General features: G+C 36.9%; 1 protein-coding gene across 19 annotated transcripts in view; it reads left to right on the top strand.

Annotated features, from left to right (window-relative positions):
- Positions 1-19,096, top strand: part of R3HDM1 (R3H domain containing 1) — an 89,155-nt gene extending 70,059 nt beyond the window's left edge. For 16 of the 19 annotated variants that reach the window (XM_042783757.1, XM_042783754.1, XM_042783750.1 and 13 more), the window contains 11 exons: positions 1,798-2,058; positions 2,543-2,663; positions 7,380-7,534; positions 8,121-8,269; positions 10,546-10,649; positions 11,268-11,435; positions 14,535-14,704; positions 14,919-15,069; positions 15,800-15,882; positions 16,641-16,725; positions 17,678-19,096. In XM_042783757.1, the coding sequence (XP_042639691.1) occupies positions 1,798-2,058; positions 2,543-2,663; positions 7,380-7,534; positions 8,121-8,269; positions 10,546-10,649; positions 11,268-11,435; positions 14,535-14,704; positions 14,919-15,069; positions 15,800-15,882; positions 16,641-16,725; positions 17,678-18,054 (1,824 nt within the window). In that variant the 3' untranslated portion in view covers positions 18,055-19,096. The remainder of the gene's footprint in view (positions 1-1,797; positions 2,059-2,542; positions 2,664-7,379; positions 7,535-8,120; positions 8,270-10,545; positions 10,650-11,267; positions 11,436-14,534; positions 14,705-14,918; positions 15,070-15,799; positions 15,883-16,640; positions 16,726-17,677) is intronic. The other 3 variants (XM_042783761.1, XM_042783760.1, XM_042783764.1) reach the window with 1 other exon arrangement.
- Positions 19,097-21,784: the final 2,688 nt, after the last annotated feature.

Here is a 21,784-nt window from a genome sequence, read left to right as displayed (position 1 = left end):
GGAATTGCACCTCACGGAAGGTGTTTTGTTGTTAGAGATGTTGTTTCTCATGTTATTTTAGAGTTTGAATACCTGTGGACTACAGGTAGTATAACTTACCTCCTTAGTAGTGAAATGAAAATGCTTAATTAACCAATGTCAGCTTCCTATGCGAGTTTAGCATATGACTAAATTGCTGATAGTAGCAGCAGGTCAGGTGTCTACGCTATGACTCACAATCGCTGTTAGACATGCTGGTTAGAGAGTGAAACTTCTTCCCGGTTTATAATAATTTCAGAGAATTTCACATTCAGAAAATGGATTTAAACACCAAGTGTGCTGGCAGTTTCAAAAATTTATTCCTTCTGTAGGTAACTTAAGTAATATAGTGAAAAGGATTTGATGGTCTTATTTCGTAATCTAAATGCAACACATCTGCAGTTGGTACCGGAAAAGTTTGCTTTATCCATTTATTGGTAACACCGTGTTTCAGTGGTTAATCATGCTCGCACTCTACAGAGCACTGTAGGACAAACTGACCATATCAAAATTTGCTCATATTGGTAGTGTAACAGAAATAAATGTGTATTGCTTGGGTTTATCCTTTAGACATTTCTAGAGGTAATATTAACTCGTAATTAAATATGAGTATCTCCTCTCTAAACTAGGTATTATGAAAAGCAGAATGTAAAATCCAATGTAGAAAAGCATTATAGTTGTATTAATAGGCATCATTAAAGAATGAAATGTCAAAGGCAAAGTTAGATCGTTGATCTAATGAAAAGATGGCTTCTTAAACTGTGTAAAGGTATTCTAAATAAAGTTTTAGGTGCAAATTCATCTTTCCAGTGGTAAGTAAGAGTATCTTTAGCCAGAGAACGATAAAACTTCTTCATAAAATGTGAGCATAGCTAATCAGTAAGATAGAGCTCGCACTAACTCTTTCTTGATTAACTTCTGTCATCTTCAGGATGATCTAAGAGAAGATCAGGTGGTCTTAAAATATTTTTAATGTTCCTCCATGTTTGGAGAGTCTACTTTTGAAATATGAACCAAATCTTCCAGTTTAGCAGACGAATACAGTACTAATGATCACTTCTAATTTCCAGGATGTTGATAATTTCATGCTAAATTGCTTGTAAAGAAAAGGAGCTTGGGGTTATACTAATAGAAGTTTCAGATTTCACCCGACGCCTGCAGTGCTCGGTGTAATCAGTATCGTCGTTTCACATGTTACTAAAATACAGATAGTAGATAACCACTAGAACATATTTCCTGCAGCTGTTACTTGATTTCAGGCTAAAAAAAAATTAATCCTTGCATGTAGTATAATACCAAGTTAGAGGAATGTGCCTTGTTACTCAGGATTAGAGCCTCATTAACTTAAGCTCTTAAAATCAAAAATCACTTTAGCAATACTAACACCTTCTGCTATTTTAACTGGGGTTAGATGTTTTCACTCAGGCTTTGGAGTCCAATCAGAAAAGGTTAGTGACACAAAAATCTGACTTTATTTTTGACAGTTGAGTTCTTATAAGTAGATAGAGGCAGATGTAATCCAAATATGGAATATTTGCAGTGAAATGAATGAAGTCTCTCAATGTGGATGTTCTCTCCTGCTGTCAGCCCTGAAGATAATTTACTACTGTGTTCCATCTTGTTCTTGCTTGTTCTTTGGCTGATGTTGCGAGTGCACAGTAATTTTGAGACACGCATATCTGAACTTTAGTGAGATATTTGGGTATTTTATTCTTTTTTTTTTTTCCCCCTCCAATGTACAGTTGTGAATATAACTTTCCCCTTTTTTAACTATTACAGCAAGACAACCTAGGATCACAATTTAGCCATATGAGTCTTGCCCGCCAGCCGCCCTCTGATCCAGCTGAACCTCCTACCGCGCTGTTCCAGTCCACCGTAGTCCTGCAGCCCCCACAGCAGTCCGGTTATATCATCGCAGCTGCTCCACCTCCACCACCCTCTGGCCAACCAGTTTCTGCTCCAGGCTACTCGACAGCCAGCCACCCTGTCAACCAGCAAGTACTCCAGCAGCAGGGATATATGCAGCAACCTGTGCCACAGGTACAAGGGCTCTGTTTCCATTCTCCCACAAGCTGTATTTAAGATTTGATCATGCTGTTCTATTAATGAGCTTTTTTATAGTGTGAGGCTCCCTGTTAAACTGCAGCTGGGTACATTTATCCTGGGGTTAGGGGATTTTTCTGGCTGATGTGCTTTGAAATGAATGACCTCAGTTTACTTGAGGAGTAGTAATCACCCAAGTTTTCCTGTAGCTGGTGAAACTCATGTTCTGCATAGTTCACTAGTGTCTCAGATGCTTCTTTGTGGAAATTGGAAACTGTTACTTCTACAGTGAAAGTAGACAGAAGTGGCTGTTAAAGAGGGAATTTATATAGTTTATTTATTTTTAATTGGTAAACTATTTAACATTAGTTGCCCCTTTTAGGAAGTTTTGCATCTTTTGTCATGTGATTGTTTTTGCATTTAGGTGTCTGCCCTCTATAAACTTGCAGGTAGTGAATCTTTAACTGTTCTTCATTTTTAGATGCCAGCTTGTTATTGTACCCCCAATCAGTACCCGCACTCCAGTCAACAATACCGACCTGTTTCTGTCCATTACAACCCACAGCAAAACCAGCCACTGGCACAGCCTGGGCAGCAGACAGGTTTGTTGAACTCTTTCAGCATTTCATTGGAACACCTCCTGTGTGTTTTCTCCTGGTTTTGTTTTTGAAACTTATTTTGCTGTAAAATTTCAAATAAAAAATTTCAAATATGGGGTACAAAGTGTAACTAACTTAATGTGGAAAAATTACTCAGTTGTTCATGAAACTTGAGATTCGAGCCATTACTGTGAGTGGCTCATGCTGTGACTTTAATTATAGGAGGATATTATTTATTTAAATTTAGAACTGAATAATCTAAAAAACTTGTAACTTTGCAAGTTAGTAACAAGTTAACCAAGTAAGATGAATTAATACCTTTAAATGATGTAATGAAAACTTCATTAACTGAAAGTTCTAAACAAAAGATACTAATTTTAGAGATTGTAGACTGACAAGAGCGCTATACAGAAGGTACTGGTGATGCTGTTTAATTTGTCTTTCTGTCCTATGATTAAAGGTATCTAGGTATTGAATAGAACATATAACGAGACTTGAGTTGTTAGAATCAGTTTTCTGCTCCTTCTGGTTTTAGCAAAGACTTTTTAACTGTTTCTGAGTTTCCTTTCTATGAATGTTATCAAACTGTATTTCTGTCCCCTTTCATTCCTATTGTCTTTTTTTCCTTACAAATTGTAACTGTAGCTACCATTATTCTGATAATCTGTACTTAAAAACATTGTTGTGATTTCTTCAGTAAGATTTGGATTCCTGAATCATACTTACTTCTGAGTAATATCTTGACTCAGTCGAAACTTTCAGAAGTAACTAGTGATGTTTGGAGGCAAAGATCCTTAAAAAAAAAAAAAAATCAGGCTTTTATGCCATGTCTTAGTTGGATGACTTATATTTGGTGTCCTTTTGAGTTTCCTTCAGGAAGGAGGATTTTTTTACATTTCTCCCTCTGCCCCAAACTATGTATTGCTCCACAGAAACAGGATGGAAGATCAGCTTTTAGAAATATTAACTGGATTTCTTTATAGCTGTTCTACGAAGCAGCCTGTAAGAGGGATAACTCCCTCTTCTGCAGTTCTTCTAGGAAGTGCTCCAATATCAGCAACACTTGAAGTTGTTATTCAGGTTTCGGTTCACAAATTTACGCGGGATTATTTCATTGCAGAATCATCAAGATGTGATGCCCACTTATGGAAGGGTTGTCAGATCGTTTTAGAGTACTGTTAGTACCTGCTTACTGCAATATAGATCACCACTTCTCACTCTTCAGAAGTGAAAGTATATTGACATTTTTCAAGGGAAAACAATTTACTCATTTTTACAACTTGTTTTATCCACTGATGTTAAAGAGGTGTTATCCAACTGTATTACTCAACCTGCTTTCATTCCTCTGAGTTTTTAATACCTAGACCACTTAAAAGCAAAAAGTGTGAGGCTCAGCTGGGGTTACTGCCCAAATTACAGGGACACCCTATGCGAACAGCACACAAACTCTCTAAATTGGAAAGAGCCTGGTGTATATATGTAGCTAAACAAAAAAATCTGAATTCAAAAGCATGGGGTGACAGTGCAAAGAGACAAATCAGTTGCTGTTAGGTAAGTAAATTTGTTCCTTGTATGTTTTTATTTCTTTGTTTTAACTGAATTTCACTGCCTGTAATGTGGACAGTGTGAAAAGCATCAGCAGCTAAAATCTCCCTTGGTGTCCTAGAAGAAATAAAACAAGAAAGCTGTGCAGACAGCTTCTTTACTGCTTTGATAACGTATCTGTAACCCTGACATCAAGGGATCATGTTTAAGTAGTGAAGGGGTGGTCCAGACAATAATTCCATTCAATCTTGTTTGGTTACCTGGTGTTTACTAGCAGTAGTGGTAGAGAGAAGTATTTTACTAGCAACTGTATAATAGTGTTTAACTCAAAAATCTCCAAATTGCTGCCTGGCCTTTGCTGGCTCTCATTTACTGCTTTATAGGCAAATTTGAATCAGCATTCTCGAGCTGGAAGGTTCCACATCATATTTTCTATTCTGCAAGCTGCTTGTGAGATGGTGTATTTTGAAATTATCTCTCATGTAGTTTTATCTTAAACCATAAATATTTGTATTAAGTTGACACAGAGCTACATCCGAAACGGTTGATGTCTATTAGCAACGGCTATTTTTGAAGACAAAAGGCAGAATGTTACTTGGCTAACATAGCAACGTGTCTGGTGAAAAATAGGAATTAACAAATCTTGTATTACGTAAAGCCGTGAGCTTTATTCATCTTATAAAGTGGTTACTAACAATGAAATAACTTTCCAAACACAAATATAGATGAAAGATGATAGCTTCAGAGAGCATGGCAACTGAAGCCACTTTTGGTTTCATATTATGGCGTGGCCTGAATTTATTTATGAGCTGTTGGATTCGGGGCCGTAACACTGTCTGAGAGGTTTACATTTCTCACAGTGAACCGGTCTCTTTTTCAGCTGCTTCCTGGCTTCCTTTCTAAAGGGGTTTCAGGTGAAATATATGGGGGGATGAAATGAAAATGCTTTGGTTGCCCAAAAGATGCTGAGAGAAGAAAACTCTCTTTAAGAAAAAGGCATTTCTGACTGCTGTGATAATGAGGGCTCAGCTACCATGAGACCTACCTACAGGGTGATTAAAAATCTTACCTGAACTATGATTACTGTAGGAACATGAGCTGAAGGTCAACTAGCTCCTGCTTCAGAATGGCCAGTGATAAGACTGTTACAGTTGTAAAAATAGCTGTAATTATAATTGTTGTAATCAAGCTATACTCATAGCTTGTTAACCAAGCAATTGTACTTGCTTTGCTGTTCTTGAATAAAGGCTGTTTCTCACTCTTAATGTGTTATTCAGAAAATGTATTTCTGTATTCTGTAAGTTAACTTTTCTTATATTAACAGTGATTTCTTTTTAATTATGTAAATATTAAGAAGCATGCTTCTCCTTTTATCTACTGTTTCAGAGTATTTCTGTGCAATGAGACAATGTGCTGTGGCAGGTGTGGGTATTCTGCTGAGTGTTGCATTTCTGTCAGACCACTCTATGCAGAGGTGAAATTGTGAAGCTAAAAATAGAGCATTCTTGAACGCTGTGGGGAACAGTCTTGGCAGTCAATTTATATTGTTCCAGTTCTCTCTGCTTGCCAATTTAAGCATGTCTGTCTCTGGAAGTACCAGAAAAAGTTGAAAAATACACACAGCCTCATTGCAATTTCTGGGAAATGAGGGATTTAGCTTGCAGATGTATTGATTGGATCTGTCATATGCCACAACTTCACATTCTGCTGCTTTTTAGATGCCATAGATAATTTTGTAACGAACTACATATAGGTATTTTGTTTATTACAGATAGGAGACTTAAGTCTGAATTGTACACAAAAATCAGTTTTATTAAAATTTCTAGTTGTTAGGCTGAATTCAAGCATGCATGGTTCTGAAGTTTTGTGTAGTACTCTGAAAACATTTATAGTGTGTTGTGTGTTTCTAATGAATAGCTCTCTTCGTTTTAACAAACTGCACCTTCTTCTCTTAAATTTTCTGAAGCAATATTTGATTATATTAACAGTTCTTTAAACACAGTTTAAAAAGATACCCAAGTGCGTTTTTGCACCTATATTTGCTTTATTATAGTTCCATACCCAGGTAGGGAGCATGGGGAATGTCAAGGTCAGTAGAATGTGAATGTGTCCAAGTTAAATACAGGCTCTTCTTGCTCTCAGTGCATCTTGACAAGCCCAGTTTTGTTATTCTGGAGCAGTAACTGGGTTTGTCTCAGAAACACTGATTGTTATGGTTTTTGCTGATGTGGTAAGTAGCACATACCTGTATAACAGAATATGACAAAAAGAAGTTTACTTGTGTTCTGCATGTGTTTTGATCATGGTGGCAGTTACTACTATATGCTTTAAAAAAAAAAAAAAAAAAAAAAGTGGGAATTAAGGTTGGACCTAATAAATGCACAGATTTCCTGTTTGGCACTTACGCTTGGTATCTTATGGTTTTTGAGGAGTTTTTTAGGCCATTTCTGAAATTTAGCAGAGGATACCAGTTTAAGCAATAATAAATTGTTGTAGAGGCACTATAGAGGGGTAAATATGAACATCTTCCTTTTTTCCCCCAAGATGTATTTTTGAATACAAAATGTCTTCCACTGTATATGAACATGGCTTTTACCTGGAAGATTATTCTCAGTTCCTAGTTGGTTTTAGCATTACAGATTTCAGTAGAAATTGCCCTTTTTAAAAAGATTTGCACACATGCCTTACACAAGTTTCCTTGAAGTGTGATGCAGTTTTGAATCATGGTCAAAATGCTCTCATCCCTAGGGCACCTGAGGTACTAATAGAATTTAGCATAACTAGAATTTCAAAACTGAAGTACCTGGAATGGCCTTGTTCATAATAATAGACAATTATTTGTTTTTTATATTATCTAGCATGCTTTGTTCAGATGCTTCCAGCTTTCACCTATCAAATCAAGGTGTTAATGCATGTAACTCAGAGTGTAAATAAATACTGCAAGCATGAGAGCAGCATTGCAAATAGTATGTATAATATTTCATGCTGGATTCAAATGAATAAATCTGGTAATTGTAATGTTGGCTTCTTTTTATATGCATGATAAGTTCAACTCTTATGAAGTTGTCAGATTTAAAAAGCCTTTGGAAAGCGCTACACATACATTTTCACATAGGCAACTGTGTATAAAGTATGTTCATTATTTCAAAATAAGATTTAAATGTATAATTTCAGGTTACCAGGTTTTGCCTAACCAGCAGCAAAACTACCAGGGTTTAGTTGGAGTTCAGCAGTCTCAGAATCAAAATCTAGTCAGTGGCCAACACAACAACGTTGGGAATCAAATTCAAGGTGTGATTGTTCCATATCCTTCAGTGCCATCCTATCAGGTGGGTAATGTATTCATAACTTCCAGTCATTCTTCTGTGTGTTTGAGTCTTTTTTTTTTTTTTTTTTTTTTTTAAGTGCATTGCTTTGTAAATGGTAGAAGGCTGCAAGCGGGTGTCAAATGTGACTTTGGGAACAGAAATTAAAAACCAAACAAACAAAAAAACCCAGAATTGAAGTGAAAAGAAAATCTGTCGCAAGTGTGCAAGTTCTAGTCCTGTTGAAAGTCAAATACTGTGTTAACTGCAATTCAGAGGATGGGGAAGAAAAAGCTCAGTAAGTTTTCCCTCCCCACCATCCTGCTTTCTATTGTAGAAAAAATGTCTTTTGTTAATGGATGGAGCCCTTTAGAACCAACATTTTCATTTTGGGGGAAGCAAATAAAAAGGTTTTTCTTAATAAAGCACTATTATTTGAACTACTGGTATCACTAGTCTTCTGGAGTTAAAGAACTCCAGATCTTTCAGTTTCTGGGTTTTTTTGTTTGTTTGTTTTTTGTTTGGTTGGTTGGTTTTTTAATTCTTACATAAACAGTGCAGGAGGAAACATTGTCTGCAGAAGAAAATCTTAATATGTTCTCCATTTTAGGTTTCGGTGCCTCAAGGTTCCCAAGCAGTGCCCCAGCAGACCTATCAACAGCCTGTTATAATTCCCAGTCAGTCCAATCAAGGATTGCCCACAACAGGAATGCCAGTTTACTACAGTGTCATTCCATCAGGTCAGCAGAATAATTTAAGGTGAGTTTAACTTGGTTACTTGAGTTCTTAGCACCTAGGCTTAATTGCCTTGTAATAACTGACAGATCAGCTATAGTATTGCATATATTAAAATGTAGTTTAAACGCAGACTTAGAGACACCTTATTGTCTATTTACTTTTGCTCTTATGCAATTAACTAAAACAACCAGTACTGCTTTAATTGGGACATACTTGTTAGACTGGAAAACATTGTTTCCGTATCACTTTCAGCAATACTTTACTACAGTTTCACATCTTAAGTTTTTTGCGTTCTTCTTCTTAGACATGAAACACCAGTGTGTTCAGTAGCAATGCCTTTCGGCAGTAACATTTCTGATGACTATCCTTATTCACTGGTTTTGTCAAAGATACTACTTTAATTAAGGTGTAGAGAAAAGAGAATTTGAATCCCAGAAAAAGACTGACTTTCTTCCTTTTTGGAGCTTTGTCTGGAAGGAGCTTAGTTTGCATTGTGTTGCTAAAGAGGCCTGCTGGCTCAAAGATCTCTGTGAAACAAGTATAGGAACTTTTTCCTATACTCAGCTTTTGTTTGATAAATAGCTTTGCTTTTTTTCTATTTTTTTTGCCTTGGTAACAGCGAATTGGTCTACATGTAGAGATCTCCCTGTGTGTATGTGTATACATCTGTGTCCCCAACACGAGTACTTGTGAGAGAACGGATAGGCGGATACCCAAAAAAAATCATGAGGATTAATCCTTGTTACAAATTTTTCTTTCTCTAGTTTTTTGAACTCACAAATGTGCATCATTTAAAAATAACTTGTTTGCAGCTTTTAAACAAGCAGTGACGGTATGGAGCTTGCTTCATCCTTCTGCAAGTGCAGAGACTTAAATAGTATTTGTGTCATCGCTGCATGGCTTCATCTATTTAAATCTGAATTCTTATTCTTTGTAGCTGAAGGTTCTTTTTATTCTTCTGTGGTTATATTTGAGGTTCAATGAAGTCATAGGTAGACATAATCCCAGGCTTCTTTTTAGTAAGTTGTATTGCTTGATCTTTTGCGTCATTTAGAATGTCCCTCTCTTTTGAACAGGGAAACGTTTGTTAGGAATTCAGCACAGACTAGCAACTAATGACTGCATCTTGCTTTTATTAAAATAGGTACATTGCAGCACTTTGACAAGGAAAGCAGAATACTGTTCTGCAGGAACCGAATAGTGTCAAACCTGCAGGTCACTATTGAAAACTGTCATCAGTAGACAGATGAGAAGCTGTGTGATAGCACACATCGCATGCAGATATAAAACCATCTGGTTTAGTTTTCACTGAGTTTTGTGGGTTTTTATGGAAGGGAATCTTTAATTTCACACTGTATAATTGAATTGTGGAACAAAGGATGGAACAAACTTCTTGTGACGAAAATGAGGTAAAAATGGGGAGTCCAACAGGATTACACCTACTTTTTTTTCCACAATTTGAAGTAATAATTTTTTTCTCATTCCCTCAGAATGTTTTCTTTATCTGTTAGTCCAGAAATGAAGTACAGGATTCTATAGGCACCATTCTGATCGTGGTCCTCCAGCCTGATGTTTTGGCTCTGGCTGTATTATCAGTTAGTGGTATGATAGAATTTGCTTGTGTCTTTTACGTACCTGTTTTTCCCCTGAATGCCCTGAAAAATATCTCAAATAAATAAATTTTTAAAGTTATCCTTTTCCTACGTATTACAAACAAATTAAAAGTCGTTTATCAACTTGAGTCATCTTCTGTTTCCCACACCCTATTTGGTAACGCCATGGCAAGGCAGTCTTCTTTTTAAGCTGTGTTACTCTACACTGAAGCAGAGGTGTGCTTGTTTGGCATGCTGAATAAGCTGGCAGCTGCACGGGGCAGCCTCCGGCTGAGGGACTGCATCTGAATTCCTCGTGGCAGGTTCTGTGGGGACCATTTCACTGAGACCTAATTCTGGTTAACTGGGCAAGACAACAAATTGTCTTTTTATTATTATTCTACATGTCTTTATACTGATACAGCACTATCAACACAAAAATAGCAAATCAAAATAGGTGAATACATACAGCTTCTTAATGTATGGAAAGCATAAGTTTTTAACAAGGAAGAGATGTGAAACTTCAGTCTTCTGAAGAATGAGTAGATTTGGCGGTAGATGGGAATGTTATTGATTTAAAAATTAACAGTATCTCACTGATTTGCAATATGTGTAGCCAGCAAATGCAGCAGTCATGATTAAATAAATGTGTACCAGAAATGCCTGTTAGTGATGTTCTTTTTATTATTATTATTATTATTACAGTTCATCAGTAGGATATTTGCAGCCTCCTGGATCAGAACAGATACAGTTTCCTAGAACATCATCACCATGCAACTCGCAGCAGCTTCAAGGACAGCAGTGTGCAGGTTGGGGGAATAAAGTTTTTATTGAAAGACTTCAAAAATGTTTAGCTATTGTTATGCCGGGCGATTGGATATTTGCTATTAAGGGTTTGATTTAGAATTTACTACTGTATTGTATTTCCTTCTGTGTTCCATTTTTGAAATTGTATTGGTGGCAGATTAACTTGACATTTCAATTTGTTTATCATTGAAAGCTCTCAAGTTACTTCCTTAAAATTACATAACATACATCCTAATGCCTGACATGTCTGCTTGTGAGTTGAGACAGACATGGGAACTATGCGTTGTCAGCAGAATGACTTCCATCTTTGCCTGAATAGCTACTTGGGTCTGAAATTTTTAAAATTTGGATTTACATTTGATAGGACGAGCAAGGTACGTTTAGGAAGCAGTATATATGGCTCTTCTACTCAAGAAGCATTCAGGATTTCACTTAATGCAGTAGGAGTAGTGGTTTCCTTGAGAGTTCCTAAGAAGAGGGTGAGAACTGTAAGCATTCTGGGTTTGGATAGAGAGGAGAGGTAGCGTTTTGACCTGCTGAAAAGCTAAATGAAATACTCCGAAGCTGTGTGGGGTGTTTTGGTTTTACGGTAGCCTTATTTACTGCTTTTACTTCCATAGTTTATAGCAACCATTCAAGTCAGAAGCCATCACCTCCTACATTATTGCCACCTTCATCAAAGTCAAAGCCACAACAGGCTGCTTCCATTGTGCACTACAGCATAGTGTCTCCACCCTCATCATGTAAAAGTTCGCCCACTGGTCTTTCCATCATGCAGCCAATAAAAGGTATATTTTATTGGGATTTTCATCTAAGCCATTCTGTCTAGAAGTCTGTTGTCAGTTATAAGATTGATTTCATGGCTAACTGCTAGAACAATTGCAACTTGAGTGCCATCTCTGCGAATACTTTTTTCATAATTCTTCATCTGAATTGCTGCTATTGGGATTTTTTTTTAATGACAACTTAGAACTTAAGTGAAAAAATAGCCAGCTTCATGGGGGCGGCCTGGAGGCAGCTTCAGCAGATAAGTGTCACTTAGCAGAAGCACTTAAATAAGGTTCGGAATGTTTTGATCTACGAAATATTTGGGTAATTTTTAGAAGGTATATAAATAGCAGCATCAACGGCATGTGAAAACAGTGGTGACATAGAGCTTGTCATATCCATGGAATGTTTATAAATGTTAATATCCAAACACTTAACAACTCTGAATTTCCAACCATAAAATTGATCAGGAAATCAAGAGCCCTGGGGTTAGCCTCCAAACAAGAGGTCACAGAATAATCCTGTGATCACAGCGGTACTGTCTTTATTTCACCAACAGGGAATTTGATATACTAGAGGTTTGGCTGGCCAAAAAGGGGTAATCTCAAATACTGCTATCTCAGTATTTTGCAAGCCAGCAACAGATTAAACAACCCTAGTTCAATCACCTAAATTCCGCTATGGATGTGGTGTTTCTTACAAACATTTATCTCTTAAGATATGTTTAGAGCCTGTTTATTAGTAAATAGACAACATGCAGTTAAGCGGTGAAATAGCTGCATTAGCAGCGTATTACAGTTCGTGGACAGGTTTGGCTTTATTTCCATTTTGCTTCAAGTTTGTTTGGCTTTAATTCTGGAAGACTATCATTTCAGGATGTCTAAAATTGCTCTTGTGCTAGTTTGTTCTTCTACCCTCCTAATCTCTCTTGGAAGTGCTGGTTTTATGCAGTTTTGAAGGCCTGGTTCAAACCTGTTAAACTGCAATTTAAATAAGTTTAAGGAAGGGGGAAACCCTCTGACATAGGGAGAACAAATTTTGAGAGAATAAAGAAAAGCATGCTTTTTGGTTGGTGATAATGAGATGATGAATCAAGGCCACTGAGGTAAGGACAATGAGGACATATACAGACAAGCAGCAGAGTTGTGTTTCTTTTCATTTGAAAAGGTTATAGAGGACCAGACTGCAAATGTGGGAATCCTTTCAAGGATTTCTTCTGGGTTTCCCTGGGTCTCGTGGGTTTTGACAGTTGATAAAATGTCTGCAGACTGACTCGTGTTCTATGACACTTCATTCTGTTAGGATGCTTGTTTAGGAAAATAATTCCATTATTTTAATTTACTGAAATGCTGTGGAACTAGAAGTAATAGAAAGAACAAGTATTTCTGGATGTACAAAATTTTCTTTTGCAGTTTAAGTAGTGTTTTCAGATTGTGACACTGCTATAGAAACGGTGCTGTAGATGGTTTCAAAAGACAAGCATATTTTTGTTGGGTGTTCAGTTCTCACAGAACAGAGATAAGTCAAAAGAAAATGCTAGAGTGCTACATAATAAAATATAATGATATTCTATAACAGTAATACGTAAATAAGTATCATTTATACTATTTATAAGTATATGCATGAAAATTAAACAGAAATCAGTTTTCTTGTGTAAAACATAGTGTGTATACAGATGTTTGTCTGTTACAGCTCAGGTTTACATTTATGGATTATATCAGTCTGTGGTTTTACCACTTGGAAACTGTTGTGTTATATTATTCTGATTATGTAGATTTCCATAAACAGAGTTTTGTATTTTATTTTGCTGCATAACAAAATAGAAATATTTGCAATGTGGCCCTTACAGGGACAGAGCATGGACTCTTAAATTTATATTCTCTGCTAAAGTTGGCCAGATATCTGATAACTCCATTTCAATCTGTAACACATGGGTAGAACTTTCTGCTGTCAAAGTACAGATGTGAAAACTTTGCTAATATTCCTTCCTTTATTTTTATAAATATCAATATAGTAAATATTTCACCATACAATTTACAAAAGCTAATATAGTTTTCATATTAGGAGTTAATTATTCTACATTGTTTAGTTTGCTTTTTGAGGGATTCTTTTTCTGGAGTCCAGGGATATTGAAAACAATAGCCCATTTTAAAAAACACAAGATGAATGCATTTTATAATTTGTATCTGACTTCTCCTAACTGATGCTATGACATAGGTGGTAAACTGAGAATACTGTAGACTCCTCTTTTAACGGTGGATGATTAAATGATGTTTATACCATGTGTTTTAATCGTGGTTTCTGAGAAATGTTGTAAAGAGTGGGTAAAGCAGAGAAGGAAATTGCAAACAACCATTTACAAGTAAACAGGATGTTATATAAGTTACCTGGGACAGAGCCAGGTCAAAGGGAGCAGACAGCTTCTCTCCCGGGCAGTTTCTCGTCACAGCCCCTCATGCCAAAACCCTGTGGAACAGTGTTGGCTGTGGAGCTGTTCTCCCTGGCTTGGCATTTCTGTAGTTACCACAGCAGCCAGCCAAGTGGTGCAGGATGTGGGGATCCATGTGCAGTCTCTGCCCAGAAAAACGTTCCTATATAGAACTTGTAAATGAAGGTAATTTTGCCTCAGACTAAAGATTGATTGCAGGCCTTTCAGATGTATGCCAGCGTATCAGAGAGAACATTTTGAGTCTGTATTGCTGTATGTCATCTAAGACTGACTAGGTAACTTCAGTTTTTAAATAAAGAATGTTTTTTGCTTACTATCACATGTTCTTCAACACATTGCTCTGACAGTAACTATGGTGAATATTTAATACTTTCAACTACTATTAAATAAAATTATTTCTTTCAAAAATATCCTCAGTAACAAGTCTCAGTGGTTCCACTATCTCTTCCAATTCTGGGAAGCCCTCTGTAAGTTAACTATCGCAGATCTATCTGATACTGGAAATGTAATTCTACAGAAGATACTGCTCTGGTTTTCTACAATTCAGCAGCTTATTTAGCAAAACATTCATTATGTTATTTCTCCCTTTTTTAAATTCACATCTGTTCTGCTAAAATGAAAACAAATGTACGATGAACTAACTGTATCCTGCTGATTTCTTGTTTTGTAGCGGTAGCACCACCACCAGGTGGAGGAGTAGTAATGATGCAGCTCAATATACCTAACAATCCTCAGCCTCGCAACCATTCACCTCCGCAATGGAAACAGAATAAATATTACTGTGATCATCAAAGAGGGCAGAAGTCCACAGAACTTAGCACTTTAGACAGTGCTGCACAGGTAGGAGGTTTTTGTTTTGTTTTCCAGGATGACTTAATTTGTATAAACTGCATCTTTGCATGTTTTTTCAAAAGCTCTTTTTGGGGAACAAAAATCTGCTCTGAGAATACTTAATATAGTTATTTTAACTTTACTTCAGGCTTTGAATGCTTTGGTGGTGTTTAGCTTGTTCAACTAGGTACTTTTTAAAGCACTAACTTGTTGTTTATTCCAGTTGCAGCATAGTCCTCAACTAGGTAGTCCTGTCACCTCACCGGCCCAATCACCAGCACCAGCTCAGCTATCAAACATGAAGAACATCCGTCCCACATTGACACCTCTTTCTATTGTGTCCCAGTTTTCTAGACCTTTTGTCCCTGGTCAAGGTATATTTTTAGTTAACTAAAATGTATGTTTTCTATTTGAATGTTTTAGAATACAAGTTATATGAGGATTTTCTGACAAATTGTGGCTGGCTCTAGTAATACTGCTATTGAAGCAGGATCATCAAAATAATCCACTCAAGCATCATGTAAAATTTCACCTTCTCTCTCTTCCCCATATTCTCAAAAAAATGTCTTTTGTCTTATCTACTGCGTAACATTTATTTATTTATTTACTGATTTGTATTCCAATGTGATTGTAAAAATTCCAGGTTGCTTGTAGTGAAGTATAATACTCAACTTCCTTACTCTTCTGTGATTACTAAAAACTTGTATTCCATTGTCTCTGTGGATCCTTGGAGCAAACAGGAATGTGAAGATGTACGTGTCTCCAATCAGGGATATAACCATGAAAAAGATTAAATTAGTACGCTGAGAGGAGCTTTAGCTTTATTAAGCTCATTTTGAAATGAGAGGATTTAGATAAGACTGCAAGGAAGAAAACGTATTGTCTGTTTCAGTGTAATCCTTAAATGCAAGAAAGCCTGTACCTTTTCACCTTGTGATCGGTATGTGACTTACATTTAGTTAATGCTAAATCTTACTTTGTTAGTCTAGCCAAATACACTACTCTGTGCATAGTTACTCTGCATTCTCTTCTGTGTAAGATATACATCGTAAGAGGAACTTTTCATCTAACAGAAAACCCCTTCTAATTACCTTTCTCTTTAAGGAGATGCCAGATACCCATTGCTTGGCCAACCCCTGCAATACAATCCACCATCTTTGTTACGTGGACAAGTAACAAGCCAACAGGTATTGAAGAGAACAGTCTCCTGGCAACACTGAAAAAAACAATTCAGGATTACCATTACAACCACCATGAACAGGGGCATATGTTATCACATTAGAAACGTAAATGAGTGAAAGGTGCTTGCTTTCCAATAATGGTTTAATTCTGTGTTGATATTTCCCATTGTTCTTGTTTGTTGTATTAAAAAAAAAGAGAAACATTTTTCTGAAATTTAGCTTTAGACACAGTGTAGTTTATATTGAGGTTTTTTAAGCAATTTGCCATCACTTCCAAAAATCACAGAGAGAACATTTGCAAAAAGGATTAAAATACATGTGGGTATTTCTAAACAAAGAGTATTTATAAAAAAAATAAACCCGAAATACTAGTGTTAGCAAACTAGAAAGTTTTGCCATCTATTTAATTTTTAGGACAGGCACACAGACCCTCTACTTACACCTTGCTCAGTTCTACCCAAGATCAGCCAAATGATGTGATGGATTGGGGTGGTGGGTGGTGGTGAGTGAAGAAGATTTAAGGTGATTTCTTTTTTTCTTTTATCATTTCCTCCCTTTCTTCTGAAGCCAAGGATTGAATGTGCCTGACTTCAGGATTGCTAATCTCCAAGACTAAAATTGGACATGAATAGCTTTTCTGTACCATGGTAGCACAGGTCATTTTCCAGACATGCCTCTGCACTGTTTTTCACTGAGCTAACCTAGAAATTCTAAGATACTGGTGCATTGTCATTAAAGTACATCATTTATGTCAATCTTTCCAGTGTCAACCTGGAAACAGACATGGAAACAGGGGAAAGAAACCCGCAAAGAAGGCTGCTTCAGCAGATCTTGGTGCAGGAGAACCAGGTATAGAATTGCTGATTGACACGGTCCTCCAGAAAAATGAGTTATGGTGATGGGCTGGGAATGTAACAAGAAAAGCACAGGTGAGAAAGGGCCAGAATGAAGAGTAGGATATGGCAAACACGGGAAACATAAGGATGGTGAGGAAGACTTGATTTTGGAGAGAGGGAAGGAGGGAGGTTAAATGAGAAAAATGTAGTTGTGAAGGCTGGAGAAAAGACCAGCGAAGATCGGGACTGGACAGTACTAAAAGGAAATGCAAGTTTGTCAGTTTATTGCATGTAAGTTCTGTTATATTGCTACATTAAATATACATACCCTGCTTCCTTTTACTTGCATGAAATGTGAAATCAAACTACAAGTTAGTTTGTGCCTTTTTTTTTTTGCTCCTCCCTTCTGATATATCTAAGCACATGGATTTTGGGGGACATATTAGGACATCTACGGATTAGCTACTTGTAGTAGGTAAAGATGTCTTCCAAATAAAACCTGACATCATCTATCTTTACTGGAAATAATTTTTGTTGCAAGTGTTGCCTACTATCAACTCTTTACAGAAAGTTACAGATAAATCAGCTTTTTCTAACAGTTTACTGGAGAGTATTTTTTGAGAGAATTCAGACCAGTGTTTTAGCACAGTAATGTGCAAAGAGTTAACAGGCAAAGCCAGCGAGACACTCTGAGTTCTCAAGCCTGCTGCAAAATTAGGGGTTGAGTATTTTTTCCTCTTGCTTTTGAGGGCCCTCTCTGTACTCTCAGCTTTTATTTGTATACTTGTAGCTGTAAGCAGTGCTAAATGTGAAAGCAAAAGGCTGTAGAATACCAGAAATGGAATGCCTGTGTATTTGGTATCAGCCAAGTAGAGATACAAGTATGAAATAACTCATTTTCCATTGTGTTTGTTGTATCATTAAGTACAATGACCAATTTAGATTCAGTGTTTTTCTTGTTTCAGTTGTGGGAAAAGTTCTAGAAATTACTGAGCTGCCAGAAGGCATAACTCGTATGGAAGCAGAAAAACTATTTGGAGAACTTTTAAAAGTTGGTGCCAAGATCCGGTGGCTAAGGGATTCGCAGTGTCTACAAACGCAGCAGCAGCAGCAGCAGCACCACCGTCGTTACTGTGGCAGCGGAGGCAGTAGTGTGAACACTGAGCCATCCAAACCTAGTGACTTGGCTTCCACTTACACGGTTCTAGCTACGTTCCCTACAATGTCAGCTGCTCAGAATGCATTGAAGAAACAAAGTAGTACCTCAGTGAACAAGTTCAGGCTGAGAACAAGCAAGAAGCACTACGACTTTCATGTTCTGGAAAGGGCTAGTTCTCAGTAGCAGTTACATCAGTGGACACTCAGCCTTTACTACTTCCATGTCCTCCGCTCCTTGACTGGCTTGATGTTACGGGGTTTCTGTTCTCTTCATAGAGACTCCGGGGATGTTTTGTCATAGACATTAGCCACTGAAGAATAAATAACCCAGTGACCCAGCAAGATGAAGAAAAAAAAAAAAGAGATAATCCCACACAATAGCAAGGATTCATCTTTGAGACAGGCAGCTTTCTACACGGAATGCTGTTGAAATGCCCCCTACTTTTATAGTAGTTTTGTTTTATATTTTTGAATTCTTGTATCAGATCCAAAGTTCTATTGTACAGCAAACGTTCATAAAAATCCATATTCAGATTTGTATTTTATAATCCCTTTTCACAGCCAGCACACAGCTGTCCATTCCAAGGCAGGAACCTGAGGATTGGTAGAAGGGGAAGAGAGAACCATTTTCAAGGAATTACACTCATTTTCTAGCAAGCTACCCCAAATCTTGAAGTTAACCTGTTCTTTGTCCCTTGTTTTTTTTTCTTTTTTTGTAAGAAAATAAATAACTGTAATTTTAGTAACTAACTCCTTAGGTGATTATTTTCTTTTGAGATTCATTCAAGCAATGTCAAAAGAAACTACAAATAGGTTGTACACTTGAAGGATTTCCTTCTGATGCAACAAGTTTAATAATTATTTAAAGGGAAATGTGAATAGGTTTCAAAGAATGTTCACTGAATCACATTTTAATATTCTTTTTAGGAAAAATGTGAAGAAACTAAAATGTATCTTCACAAGTGGCAAAATGTTTGCACTTTAATTGTGTTCCCACCAGTATGGATCTCTTTCTCTTCCTTTTCACGCTAAGATAATTGTGTTTAAGTGCTGGAAACCTTTTTAATGGTTTAAGTTTTCATCATTTGCAGATGCTCACTGGACATTAAAGATTCATTGCACATAAATGAAACAAACTTTTTTCAATTTGTGTAATTTGCAAGGCTGTACAATGTGTGCTGATGCAAGCCTTTTTCAGTTCAAGAAAATAAATGTTTACAAACAAACTTTTTCAGTGCACTTGTTTAAACTTCTAGTCTTCTGAAACCTGGATGAACACACATTTATGGTTTGGATCCCTTCAAATGTGAGAAGAGAAAAATAACACAAAGACTAGAACTTCTCAAAGAACCGCTCTTGCTATTCCTCTTGAAGCATTTCTTTATGTTATCCTGCCCTTCATAAATTCTAAATGGTTCCCTATAAGTAAAAAGAGAAGTCAGACACCATAAGAGACTGCTCCTGTTTGTTTTGTTTTTTGTTTTTTTTTTTTTATTTTTAGCACAGGCATTGATTTGCTGTGTAGGTGAGCAACTACTTGTTCCCTACTTAAGGCTGTTGCTTTGTAAAAGATGCGTTTGTAACTTCTCTAAGTGGGAACTCAAGGTAAACATGTTTAAAAACATATTTTACAGAGGAGAAGTAAAGAATTTAGGTGCCTAAACAAGCATTAATTTTTATCTTGTAAATAAAAACCCCTATCCCTGAACAATCAAACACATGAAAGGGCAAGAACAGTCCTATGCATATTCAATTCTTAAATCCTTCATCTGATGAATTGAAGTACTTAGAAGAAAACTGACCTGTCTGGGAATAACGTAGCCTGATACATTAGGTCTATGGGACTTGATTCTGCAAAATGCTGCAGCAACAGGCATTTAGGTGACTAAAGGTAAACTTACACTCAGATGATCCCCTGAAAAGGGGGGAAATACTCAGCTGTCTGCTTTTCTAAACGGATGGTACTTCATGGCATTCAAGTTCTTATGCTACTATTTGACTGAAAATACTATTTAAATGAGGGGATATATTTCTTCCTCCTCAGGTTGGATTGCTGTAGTTCACTGCCCCAAAACCAAAGATGGTAAGAGCCCCACCTTCTGTCGATGATAATATTCTCCTCTGAACAGCACAAAGATAACGACTAACACAGGTTCTGTCGCTGCCTCTTGCTGACTTCCAGTGCTAGTTTAAGATTATGGTTTTAATCCTGTAAAATTAGTTAACAAATTAAAGGTCTGTAATGACAGCTGTTTCAACCCCAGGAGGCAGCTGCCTCCTATGGCTAACACATTCCAGGACAAGGTTTTCCACAGATGTAGATGAGTAGTCAACAGCTGAGAGCTTCCGTCTATTCTAAACAACTTAAGAACTAAATCTAACATCAAATCCATTTCCAAAGGATGCTGCATGACTTGCCTCATTTAATAAACTTTCCCCATAATAATCGGAGAAAATTTGGTAGGAGAGGTAAGCATGGAGAACAGAAGCAATCCAAATGAAAGGAGGGGTGGGATACAGTGATTAGGAACAAGGCCCAGCAAATACTTAATTTTTATCAAGTTGTTAACTTGAGTGCAAATTGCCCTAGAAGAAAAAAATAGAAGATTTATTAAATCACTTGTGTTCTAATCCTGAATCAGATACTTACTTACAATTACTACAGGCAGATGATCCTTTGAGTATGTTTTCCTCTGTGTTAAACAGGGACAGGTACATTTTTTTTATCTGGATGTCCTGATACAAGCCGCACAGATACAATTAACAGGACTTTGGAAGCACTGAATGCCTCTGATGTCTACAGTGCACACAGAATTCAAATATTTCTGGTTTACAGTCTTGTTCATTCCTGATTTTGTGCTATTTCATACTGTCTCTAGTAAATGATCAAGGTGTAAACTCGTCTAGCCAAGACCATTTGTACCTTCCTGGTTTTTACATTTCTGCCCCTTTTGGTTTCTTAAAACTCTCAAGCCTTGGGACTGTGTACAAAACCCCTGGCACTAGATTTGTTCCACATATTTGGATCATGTTCTAGAAAGCAAATAAATGCACTTAAAACACTGCAGGCATTTTTAAAGCAAAAATTGGCAAAGGGATTAAGTGTAACTTAAATTATGTTGCAGTAATTTTATACGTTTCATTTGGTTGGGAACATGTCTTTTAACTTTTACTGCTGAGGAAAAAGCACTGGCAGAATAACCAGAAAAGCCAAACAAATCTGGCTATTACCTACTCCACAAAAGACTACTATTTCTTGATTTTAATTTTTAATTCATACAGTTATATTACTGTGTAGAATGCATCCCTGAACTGTGAACAGATTCGATGTTATTTGTGATATTACAGTGAAAATGTTAATTCAGAATTAAGATAACAAATTTAAGCTTTATGCTCTGGGAACATTTAAAACCACATGGAGCTGAGGTTGGATTGGGGTAGATAGTAACAGCACACCCAAGAATCTGCTTCCAGCCTCCACGTGGCTGCTGAACTCCAGCCTCACATGCCTCATGTTTCGGTCACACTGGATTGGTATGAAGTGAAATGCTGGTAATGGGCATCTTGCATCTTATCTGAGACTCTCTAAGCAGATTTAACCTATTATAATCCAAATTCCTTTTCTTTCACTCGCACGCTTAGAAAACTACCTAAGAAGAAAAGTAGTGGAAAATCTACAAAGAAAGAAATGTAGCACTGTGGTGTACTGAAGACTACAGGGTTCAGGTATTTCTACCTGCAACCCTCCCCCAATCCTACTGGCCTTCTGTAAACACACATTATGTTTCAAGATCCAGGTGGTACAGGACATCGGTATGTAGATGGGAGTTCAGTTTTATCAAAGCACGAGAAGAACTGTTTAGCTTGATGAATCAAGTAAGGTACTTTGATATGCAACATGCCTTTGATCCATT

The sequence above is a fragment of the Tyto alba genome, unplaced genomic scaffold (assembly GCF_018691265.1).
Source record: "Tyto alba isolate M040663 unplaced genomic scaffold, T.alba_DEE_v4.0 Super-Scaffold_7, whole genome shotgun sequence".
NCBI classification, from domain to species: Eukaryota; Metazoa; Chordata; class Aves; order Strigiformes; family Tytonidae; genus Tyto; species Tyto alba.
This window is presented reverse-complemented; position numbering and strand designations above follow the sequence as displayed.